The sequence below is a fragment of the Pteronotus mesoamericanus genome, unplaced genomic scaffold, assembly GCF_021234165.1.
Source record: "Pteronotus mesoamericanus isolate MK-2021 breed Mesoamerican mustached bat unplaced genomic scaffold, CSHL_Meso_final scaffold_705, whole genome shotgun sequence".
Lineage (NCBI taxonomy): Eukaryota > Metazoa > Chordata > Mammalia > Chiroptera > Mormoopidae > Pteronotus > Pteronotus mesoamericanus.
In genome coordinates, this window is record NW_026555326.1 from 1,083,080 (window position 1) to 1,094,720 (window position 11,641).

General features: G+C 53.6%; 1 protein-coding gene across 2 annotated transcripts in view; it reads left to right on the forward strand.

Moving 5' to 3' along the window:
• Positions 1-9,506, forward strand: part of KCNH1 (potassium voltage-gated channel subfamily H member 1) — a 311,369-nt gene extending 301,863 nt beyond the window's left edge. For both annotated transcript variants that reach the window (XM_054562992.1, XM_054562993.1), the window contains exon 11: positions 8,070-9,506. In XM_054562992.1, coding sequence (XP_054418967.1) covers positions 8,070-8,933 — 864 coding nt within the window. In that variant the 3' untranslated portion in view covers positions 8,934-9,506. The remainder of the gene's footprint in view (positions 1-8,069) is intronic.
• Positions 9,507-11,641: the final 2,135 nt, after the last annotated feature.

The following is an 11,641-nucleotide window of genomic DNA, read 5'->3' on the forward strand; positions in this document are numbered from 1 at the left end:
GGGAGTGAGAGAAGCTAGCAGAGAAGGGTGGCTAGAAGTTATTAACATATGCTGAGAGAAAGTCTTCCCTTTCCCTGTAACCAAGGTCTCCTCCCCATCAGAATGGTTTTAGAACACGGGCATGGGCGGGGATGCTTGTGGCTGGGGTTTCAGTCTTAGCTCTGCGGTCATTGTGCCCTTTAGTTTCTTCATTTGAAAAATGAAGGCTATGATTTTGTCCACCTGCAGGGGCTGCTGCCAGGAGGGTGTGAGGTAGTGTACGCCACACATTTAACAGCAGGGCCTGGCACATCCGAGGGTCTCCCTCAGTGTCCCCTCACTGGGACTGCTGCCAAAGAGACACTCTTCTATGTTGGGTGGCATTTCTGCCTCGGTGTCATTACATATGCTGTTCCCTGTATGAGCACCTTCATCTTTTCTACCCAACCAATTCCAGCACATCTTTCTAGAATCATCTCAAAAGTCACCCCCAAAGAACGATACCTGGTATATTTACTCAGCAACTATTAAATGTCAAGCTCTCTTCTTAAAGTTTACTGATATTATCCAGCTTAGCCCTCTGGATAGCCTTATGAAATCAGAAGTGTTACCTGCTTTTACAGATGAGGAAACTGAAGCTTGGGGAACAAATATATCTGATTTCCAAAGCTCAGGCTCGTACTGTCTACCACTCCATGCTGACTCCACCAACTCCCGCCCACCCCGGGCCCACTTAGAGCCTTGAACTTAAGCTGACGTTTGCTGGTCTGCCTCTCTGAGGGGAGGGCTATGTTTTATTCCCTTCTAGCTGCAGGTGCTGACAGCGCACGGCATTAGCTCAAGGAGCGACCGCTGTCAGTCTTTCTGGGATTCCCTTGCCCTCCCCGAGGCTCAGGGTGGTCCACACGTCTGTGATGCTATTGAGAGAAAAAGGTAACATTTGATTCCATCATCAACGGAATGGCCATTCTGAGAAGTTAAGGAGTGGCCTTTTCAAAAAGCAAAACCCACCCAACTGCCTTATTGTGTCAGTCCATCTCTAGTTTGTTTTCCCACATTTCCGGTGTCTTTGATGGCCCAGTTTGTCAATCTCTGTTCTATGCTGGGCAGCAGGAGGAAGGGGCTGGGTGGTGTGTGGTCACACTCACATGCGAGGACAGCAGAGTGGCAGTGATCACACAAGTCCTCCATCCAGGGGTCCGAGACCATGATCAGCAGATCTGGGTCAGGCTGCCTGCGTCAGAGTCACCTGGGAGCTTGTTACAAATGTCAATTCCTGATGTTGCCACAGGAACGTCTCTCTCAGTGGATAACAACCTCTCCAACTGGCTCTGAAGTGCAACCAGGTTTGAGAAGTGTTGATCTGGTCCAGCCAAGGAGGAGCATGACTTGCCCAAGGTCACACAGTGGCTACTCTGCGGCAGGGGTGGGGCCGCTCCAAGCCTATGTTCTTTCTCCTGCTCTCTGCATGTTCCAGATTTGGGATATGCGTTTGAGTACAGGGACACCAAAATAAATCCCTTTTAATTTATCTACAGTTTTCTATGAGATTCATACCTTAGTGCCTGTTCATTTATTCATAATGTCACTGAGAATTGACATTATATATATGTTTTTTACTCCTCAGTCTGAGCTCTTTTAAGCGCCAGCTCTATTTTCTGTGCTGTCAGGACTCTGGGAGGTCCGTGGTCTCCCATGTGCTGCTGGGACCCTCTTGCTCAGTGACCCTGAGGGGGTCCCTGCTCCCCTTGGGCTTATGTGGGTGGGCTTGAGAGGGGCCGGACCCCCCTTGACTGCCACCCAGAAGAGGTGATCAGCTGTCCTGATTCACCTCGGACCTCGGGGGTTTGCTTTTTCAAATAAACTCAAAAATAGCTTCTCAGAACGCCCTGCAGCTCAAGGAGCCAGGTGTCAGTTCATTTCAGCTTAACAACCGTTCATTAAAGGCCTCCCAGGCTCAGGCCGTTGCTTGGTGAGCCCTCAGAGGGATGCAGAGATGGATGAGGGAGGCACAGCGGCCACCTCTGCCCTGAGGCGTCCTCTGTGTCTCCTATTCCAGAAAGGCATGAGCTGTTTAGCATTCGGTGAGGGCCTCGCACCCGCCAACCCGTGAGGCACCACTGTGAGCTGGCAGGACCCTGGCTGGCCCGGAAGGATCCAGACTTAACCCATCACTGGTACCAGGATCTGTGTCAGCCTGTCTCGAAGGCTGGCCCTTCCCAGGGGGTGATAAGTGGGCTACTAGTAACAAGCTCTCCAGACAGGCCCTGGCGCCTGCCTATTGATGTGGCCGCTGTCTGTAGATGGCCAGTGTCAAGAAAGGTGATATCAAGGCAAGAGTACTGGTCCACACCCTGAAGTTCTGTTTCTCCCTAGCTGTGTGACCTTGAGCAGGTCACTCCTCCAGCTAAGCCCCAGTCTCCCCAACTGTCACACTGTGGAGGAGACCCCTCCACACCTCCCTGGAATTTTGGCTTAAATGAGACAATGCACTGGAGTATGTGGAATAAGCTATAAAGCACAGTAAAAAGTACTGTACTATTATAACCATTCATCATTCTCAAAGGGCTTTTAGAAAGGATCTCATCCAGTGGTTTTCAAATGATTTTTTTGGACCATGGAATCCTTGCCCAGAAATGAAACCCTGCAATGAAGCCCAGTACATAAAACAGGAAAACAAAAGAAGAGAACCTGGCACCGCTGTGATGGGAGCTCGGGGAGGAGGCGGCCCAGCTGGTAAGGGCTGGTGGGAGGGCGGCTTGCCCCGGGCCCGGCCTCGCGGGCAGCAGCGCCGGCCGACACAGGCACTCCGGTCTTCAGCCCCACACCAGGCTCTTCCCATGGCATCGACCGCCCTCCACAGGGAGATTCAAGTTTACACAAAAGAGAACTTCAAGAGCAGTTGTACTCTGGAAAAACCTTCACCTCGGAGCTGCTTCTAAATATCAGCTCTCTGAGCTCGTGTAAGAGACTGAAAAAGTGAAAATTGGCCAGGCAGGGATGAGGAAATCAGTGTTAGGTCAGTCTGAAATAGGATGAGTGGAAATGGAAGTCCCTTAGGACTTTATTTATACATTACTCTTCAGGAGCACATATGTTGTGCATTGAGAAATCTATCTGTAGTTTCTCTCTTTCTTTCTCCCCATTACACCACAAATATCGGAAATAGACACGCGTGTACATGTGTGTGTGCAGGGGTATACGCATCACTTCTTTCAGCCCAGCATGGGCCTCACAAACTGGGTTGGCCATAATTTATTCACTAACATATTCATTGATTCATTGACCATTGACTGAACACTGTATGTGCCAAGCATGATGCCGAAGGTGAAAAAAAAATGGCATAAAGCATTATGCCCACCTTTAGAGAGCTATGCCTAAAGGAAAAAACAAATAAGCAAAATGCTGCCTCTCGACAATGGTTGCAGTGATCTGTAATGGGGGCACACATGTGGCTGCCCCGCGTACCCGGGGGTGGGGGAGAGTCAGGGAAGCTTGTTGGGGCAGGTGACTCCTAAGCTGAGTCCAGAAGGTCACGTAGGAGTCGGGTTGAAGAATGGAGAGGACGACGAGATGGAAAGGAGCTTTTTCAGGACCTGAAATTGCTCAGTATGGACAGAGCACATAGAGCCACCGATGGGCAGGGGAGTTGACCCGATAGCTTCATCAGTCCCATCACAGAGTTTGGATTGATCCGTTTCCATCCAGTAGGGGACAATGCGTCTGCAACGGGGGCTGCACACCTCAAAGTCTGGGGGCTCTGCAGTAGGGGTCGAGATAGTAGGCACCAGGGAGCGGAAACATGGACTAGGACACAGCCTTTCCATCCATTGGGGCAACACACTAATGCAGAGGGCGCCTCATCCCGCCACATTGACGTAGTTCCGGTGTTTGCTAGAGGGAAATACTGCCCTTTACAAAGAGAGGGTCTGGGGGAAAGGGTTTAAGACATGCGGCCTGCGATATTGCCCCTGTAGACATTCATACGGTTCATTAGCACATTAAGGCTCGGAGAAACCCTGCAGTAAAGCAACACATTTAACATTGTCAGGTAGCTCAGATTCATTTCATTATGAAACTTTTCATTTTTATGGCACCATTAAAATTTCATGGAACACTTGGAAAAGTTCCATAGAGTGCATCCTGGGCCATGGGCTTGGGTGTTGCCCATCCTTCCTAGGGCACCTCACTGCTGTGGGAGCCGTGGAGCCTTTCTGAGCAGATGAGAGCTGCTGTGGCGGGTGCTGGCAGCACAGACCTCACTGTCGTGAGTCATGCGGCCACCCCTGCCCCCTGGGATCTAAAGTACTTGGCCAACAGCCCGATCGTGGCCGCCTCTGAGACAAAGAGTCCATGACCAACTTCTCCAAAAAAATGGTTGACGTGAGCGAGCAGAGCTGTAGACCCCGGATCAGTGAAGCTGTCCCACCACATCAGCTCTGTGTCCTCGGGGGATGCTGGTTTTCCTCTCTGATTTCCAAAGGAGGGCGCAGGCATTTCTGGAGGGCAGAAGCCCTCTTCTGGTTCACCGGCCCATTGGACGAGCCAGTGAGGTTCAGGTGGAGCTGCCTTTGGCACCCGGGATGACCAAGGGCAAGAGTAGGGTGACACTTTAGATAAAGCCAAGAGGCTTCTGAAGAGGCAGCACTAATCCAAGGAGATCCCCAGCCCCTGAGTGCCGAGCTGCCCCTGTTAATGACGTGGCCACAGCATCGGAATATGCTGCGGGGCCCTGCCGGGCCCTGGCCCCAGCCCAGGATTCTCACCTGCAGGGCCTTGGGCTGACGAGCACATCCAGCTCCTCTAGGAGGACCTACCCCTTCCCCTCACGTGCCCACCTTTGTTAACCTGTGTATGCGCCACTGTGCCACCTCCTGGGATTAGTTTTGTGTTGATACCTCCATATTTGAAGAAGTGCGTCCTTTTCTTTAGCCTTAAAACATCTCATTTCCAGTTTCAAGGGCTGCCCCTGACCTTTGCTGTCGGGAGTGGGTAAGAAGACCATGTGTTAAGAGCCAGTCCCTTCCTTTTGTAACATCAATTATGATCTCTGTGATTTCAGCTTTCCAGGCAGAAAACATCCTCCCATTGACTCATTAGCTCCTATTTATCTGTTACGCATTCATTTATTTATTCATTCATTCCACAAATATTTCTGAAGGCCCCCCTAGTTACCAGGCATTTCCCAAGTGCTAGAAATAGTGAATAGACAATCTCTGTTCTCTTAGGGTAGATAACTTTTTAAAAGCAAAATATATACATTGTTTGTAGGCATTTTGGCTAAGATCAAGTGTAAAGAAAGTAAAATACATAATGTGACATGCAAAGTATTATGGTGGACCCATAGGAAGCTTTCACAAGGCATAAGATAAAAGATGTAAATAACGGGTATCTTGTTTGGGAATTTTTGCTTACAAAGAACAGGACCCCACTCACACTAGCTCAAGTAGAAAGTGGGGAAACTGTTAAGAATCAGACGTCCCTCAGAATAAAGGGCAGGAAGCAGAGCAATCAGCTCTAACAGCCACCATCCCTTTTGGTTACATTTACATTCCTATTCATTCTCCCTTCCTCTTTTTTCATCTCTCCCCTTTGTCTAAATCTCCCTTGTTCCCCTCTCCCCTCCTCCCCTTTCTAAGATGGAATGTGACTGGGGAAGGAAATAGTATCTCTGCTGCAAATGGACACAAGATAGGGTGTAATTAGGGCACAACAGCAAGGGCTGTTAGAGCTGGGAAGTGGGAGGATCCCTTAGAGCTCCATGGAATCAGGGAAACCTTCCTGGAGGAGGTGCTGTTTGAGTGGAGGCTGCTGGCTGCCTAATGAGGAGCAGAGGCCTTTCCCGGAACGGAGAACCTCGTGAGTGGAGGGGAGCACAGGGGATAAGAACGCCAACTGAGAGCACAGGGGAATAGGCAGAAAGGGTCCTGATCATTCAGCTTAGCATCCTCCCTCCATCCCTGTGATCCTTTAGCTGGATTTCTCTTCAGAGTGGCCAGGATGCTGCCGGTCTGTGGTCTGGACTCAGGAGTAGATGAGCTGTGACTGAAGGAGACCAGGGCAGGCAGGGTTGTAAGATCACAGCTGGGCAGGGCAGGGATGGGGGAAAGGCTGCCCAGTGGAGACACCGAGACCCAAGCAATGCGGCATAAAGATTTAACCAGGTGGCAAGAGGTGGAGGTTCTGGCCCGCCCACCTTTGTGTGACTCAAGTTTGAAGTCATTGGTGACAGGAGCTTTGATGAAAAAGTCCGATGACAGGTGTGAGCCTCCAGTCTGCCAGCGATTTGCTGATTGATCGCTGGCATCAAGCAGCTCAGTGCTTGTTGGGTTCCTCTGCATTTATTGGCACTAAAAAATGACTGGCATGCCAGCCATGTCTGATGACCTGCATGGTGCCCTCTGGCCCTGGGCAGGCGGCTTCCTGAGCAGGAAAGGGGAGTTACGACTCATCTGCCCCGAGAGGCACAAAATCCAAAAGCCCCGGCAGAGCCTTCCCCACGCCCCGGGCGCAGGAGGCTGCATTTGGAGATCTGCGGTGGCCAGTGCTTTCACAGAAGGGATCTTGTGTTGGTCTCACACCAAGTCAGGAAAGTAGGAATTTTCCCCACTTTTTAAGGAGAAAAAACTGAGACTCACAAGTCAAGATACCTGTCAGAAGTCACACAGCTAGCGGCAGGGCTGGGACTTCACTCTCTCTGGCCCCAAACGCTTCCTTCTGGTGCGCCACCACGCGTGCCTTCCCACGACCTGGGGTCCCGTGGCAGGTCAGTGGGGCCGGTTCGGGGTGGGTCCAAGGATGCCACAGGGCCCGGGGTTCCAGATGGTTCTGATGGAAGAGCTGCCATTCTCCCCTCCACGCGCCTCTCCTCTGCTCCCCCGTCAGCTCAGTACCCCCAATTTTCATAGAGACAGCAACCTTTTGCAGGTTGCTCCCTGCAAGTGTGGATGTGCTTTGAGTCAAACATGTCTCTGAGTGTACCTGCCACATGCACTGGAAGCTAGAAGTGACAGGCTTTTCCATAATTGGGTGTCGGCCCGGGCAGAGCCCTGTCATAGGCAGCTTGCACTGCACTCAGAGTCAGACTCAGGAGACAGTATTGCTGTCTGTCTGTCCTCTGCATGAAGCACTGTCATCGTCAGGACGTACCTACCGGACACTCAATGGATCTGGGATTTGATATCTTGGGTACGAGTTCCTCCAAAGGAACTTATCTGTTATGCAATGTCTTGATTTCCTCTTCTCTGAAGTGGGGATAACAAATACTGTGTCCCGGGGACCTCGGCAGTGCTGTTGTAAGGAAAACATGACGCAACAGCAAAGTGCCTTACAGACTGTGAAGCACTGCCCGGTGTTTGTTGTAGTTGGGACAAGCTCGTGTGCGAGGTCATGGGCCTTCCTTCCTGTAAGCTCCGTGCGGACGAGGAGGGCGCCTGTGTGAGACCAGCCTTCACCTCGCACAGCCTGCCCCGTTCGCCCAGGGTCCCAATGTGCAGATGGCGTCCTTAGCTGTGGCCCTGCCTGGGGACGCAGCTGAACCTCCTTACCCCGGAGTGTGCTCTAGATGGAGGTGCTTGAACTTGTGTGCAACAGAATCACCTGGGGAGCTTTGGCAGTTCAGATTCAAGGACTTCCCACCTGGAGATTCTAATGCAATGGGTCTGAGATGGGGTCAGAAAAATGATTTTTTGAAAAGCTTGTCACGAGATGCTGAATTGCAGGCCAGGGCCGGTGAAAGGGGTCCCAGCTCGTGGCTCAGAGGCCGGCACAGTCGCCGGGAGGAGGCCACTGGGTGGCTCCAGCCTCCTCACGAGTGGGGATGGAGAGGCTGGGGGTTCGTTTCTCTCGCGGAGGACACAGCAAGAGTCCACGTCCTGCTGTCGAGAAGCCAGGAAGAGTGTTAGGAAAAGGGAAGTGAGGGTGTCGCTGAGAAAAGCCCCAGGAGGCCCTGGCAGGGTTGCGAAGGGGCTGTGAGCCTCAGCCCGGGGGCGGCGGGGGGCGGGGGTGGGGGCGGACAGGGAACTCAGAGCAGTGACGGGCAGAGGGGCCCAGGGCCGGTTAACACCGCGTGTCCTTCTGTCCCACTCCAGATCGTGTTCCGGAAGATCAGCGACGTGAAGCGGGAAGAGGAAGAGCGCATGAAACGGAAGAATGAAGCCCCCCTGATCTTGCCGCCGGACCACCCCGTCCGGAGACTCTTCCAGAGGTTCCGGCAGCAGAAAGAGGCCAGGCTGGCGGCCGAGCGGGGCGGCCGGGACCTGGACGACCTGGACGTGGAGAAGGGCAGCGTCCTCGCCGAGCACGCCTCGGCCAACCACAGCCTCGCGAAGGCCAGCGTGGTCACCGTGCGCGAGAGCCCCGCCACGCCCGTGCCCTTCCCGGCGGCCTGCCCCTCGGCGCCGGCCGTGTCGGACCACGCCAAGCTGCACGCGCCCGGCTCGGAGTGCCCGGGCGCCAAGGCGGGCGGCGGCGACTGCGCCAAGCGCAAGGGCTGGGCCCGCTTCAAAGATGCTTGCGGGAAGGGCGAGGACTGGAACAAGGTGTCCAAGGCCGAGTCCATGGAGACGCTCCCCGAGAGGACCAAGGCGTCAGGGGAGGCCACGCTGAAGAAGACGGATTCGTGCGACAGCGGCATCACCAAGAGCGACTTGCGTCTGGACAACGTCGGTGAGGCCAGGAGCCCGCAGGACCGCAGCCCCATCTTGGCGGAGGTCAAGCACTCCTTCTACCCCATCCCGGAGCAGACGCTGCAGGCCACCATCCTGGAGGTGAAGCACGAGCTGAAGGAGGACATCAAGGCCCTGAACGCCAAAATGGCAAATATCGAGAAACAGCTCTCTGAGATCCTCAGGATATTAACTTCCAGAAGATCCTCTCAGTCCCCTCAGGAGCTGTTTGAAATGTCCAGGCCCCAGTCCCCAGAATCAGAGAGAGACATTTTTGGAGCGAGCTGAGAGGCCCGTTAATGGAAAGTCAAAGACAAAAACCCACCACCCCCGCCCTAGGCAACACCCCCACCACACACACCTACATGACCAACAACTTTCCAAGTAGGCTTCTCCTGACAGAAAGTCAAAGTGGGACCAGTTGCTTAGGCACACACTCTCTTCAGAAGCTACAGGAAGAGGAGTGTGCGGCCCAGCCAGCCGCCAGCTGCATCCGAACTGCCTTCGCACAACTTCGCAAGAGAGGGCATGCTGTCTAAAGGGTGTTTTCCTTCATTTTAATTTTTTACTGCCATGATATTTGTAAAAGGTGAAAACTACCAGAAAAGAGCAGCAGCCATTTGGATATTGGTGGGGGAGCACCAAGAATCCCTCACATACATACCCTACTGGGCTCCTTTGCCAAGACCCGCCAAAGACCGAGATGGGCACAGGGATTTCCCAGCATTCCCTATCCTTGTACAGCCTTTGTCAGGCCTCACAGTATATTTTCCTACAGGCATCATTTGTAACAAGCTCGGGACAAGGGGAGCTTGAGGGACAGGGAGGGTAGAGCCTTTCAACTTTCTGTCTCCGATGGTTAAGGCCAAAAAGCAGCTGAGGTGCTGTGGGTGCCTCCCGTGGACGCTGAGAGCCGGGAACCTTCAGGTCTCCTTTCCCCAAAGAGGTGAGCTGCGCATAAGAGCTGGAGAGGGGCCCTGGGGATCCTGAGGGTCTCCTCAGCTCGCTCCCGCGGGATAGCGTCGTGCCCCTGGCCTCCTCACACCGGCCCCTCTGCTTCTGTTCCTTCGCAACCTCCCCCCACGTGCTCCTGCGGCAATCCTCAGGGTAGGGGGCATCGGCAGGAAGGGCGGTGAGCCCAGAGCTGCTTCCTTAGCAAAGCAGACACACACACAACCTCAGAAAAATGATTGTAGCAAGTGCTATGTTTGTAACTCTCGATGGGGTAGCCCTTCAGAAGTTTGTATTTTGTCCACCGCCTGGGGTCATTATAGGACATGTGGGAGCCAGTCTTGGCCTTATTTTAAAATTAATCTCTTATCTCCTACCAAAGTCAGTAGGACTTCAAGAGAAACTGTGAAAAGATTGCAGGGCCACAATTGAACATACTCGCTTCAGGTCCTGGAAAAAGAGAACGAGGCAGCGGGTTGTCCGGCTGTCTCCGTAAGCTGATGGCGAGTGGTGGCCGTGGAGCTGTGGTCCATTGCAGGGGAGGGGGGTCTGAGCTCAGAACCATGATCACGGGGTCGCCTGCAGGCCACCCAAGTCCCTATGCCACAGTGCTCGGGGACACTCCACTGCCTCTCTTGACCGGGGGTTCGGTCATTTGTGTGCTTGGGCTTCTTCCAATGGAGGAAAGAAAGAGGTCTCTCTTAAGCAACGTGGGGCTCACCCAGGTGTATGCCTGCAGAGAGGAAGCAGGACTCCTAAGAACTGACATGCAAGGTTGAAAGTTCAGCTCTAAGGACTCAGCTTTGAGGGCGTGGAGCTAGGGGTGCAGGTGGTCTGGACCGTGGTGACAGCATGGAAGCAGCCAGGGCGCGGACTTCTGCGCGCCTTACGCTGCCGCAGCCCCATCCTGGCTCCCCTGCCTGGCGGTCACGGCTTTGCTGCCGAGAGCCTGCACCTAGGGCTGATTTTCCTCGTACTGAGGGGGACCTGACAGATTGGGACCTGCCCTCCCAAAGATACTCAGTGTCTCTGAAAGCCTGCGGGCTGGGCCCACCCACCCACCTGCTCAGCGGCCATGGCAGGACCCGGGGCTTGGTCCTCACTTGTCTGTGTGGAGTGGGACTGTCCTCTCTTGGGTCCCAGGGTTGGCAAGGATGGCCCTGGGGAGCAGAGTCTGGAGGTCAAGGCCAGGCGCCTTCCCCTGAGGCCCCACACACTCTGTAGCTTCTCAGTGGGGTGGCCCCAGACTTCCTAAGGCTGAGGAATCATAGATTTCGCCCCAGGTGGAAGCATACAAAGAAGAGGAAGTGAAATTTCCTGAGGCCGAGTCATGATTATTTGTGATTTGGGGTAAAGCATGGGCTTTCCCTGTTTTTACCTTGAGAAGCTACCAACTAGTCCTTGGGCAGAGGCTATAAAATTTCTAGAATCCATCTGCCAGCTTCCCCAGAAACGCTCTAGTTTGCCTTTCCTTAAACATGCTCCCCCGCCTGCTTCCAAGGTGTCGGACCTGCTACATTTATAGCAGAGTGAGGGCCCCGTGACTCTAAGATCCAGCTTCAGAAGCCCCTGCCCAGACACGGGGACTGGATGACAGGCTCCCGTCCAGCACCCTGCAGGCCAGATGCAGCCCTGCATCTCTGCCTGAGGGGCACAGGTGTCTACTCGGGAGCCAGCCCCACCAGGGTGTGGGGCCCAGAGGCTGATGCAGGAGGCTTTGAAGTCCAGACTTGTTGGGGGGAAAGCAAAGCTCCATGAATGTCCTCCTCCAACTGACTCTTAGCATTGGAGCTGGGCTGGACTGGGAGCCCAGGTCTGTCCGACTCGAGGGCACGGAGCCCACAGCCTGTGCCTGTGTGGCGACAGTGTGGCTGTCTATGCTCTGTTCTCCACGTAAGGACTTTAGGGACTTGTGCTGTAATTGTTTTCTCTGGGAAAAAACAAAAAACATTTTGTAAATAAGCCAAACCTTCTCCTTTCATTTTTATGCTTTGAGCTAACGACCTACTCTTGGCTAAATGCTATTCTGGGTCCCCAAGCAAAGA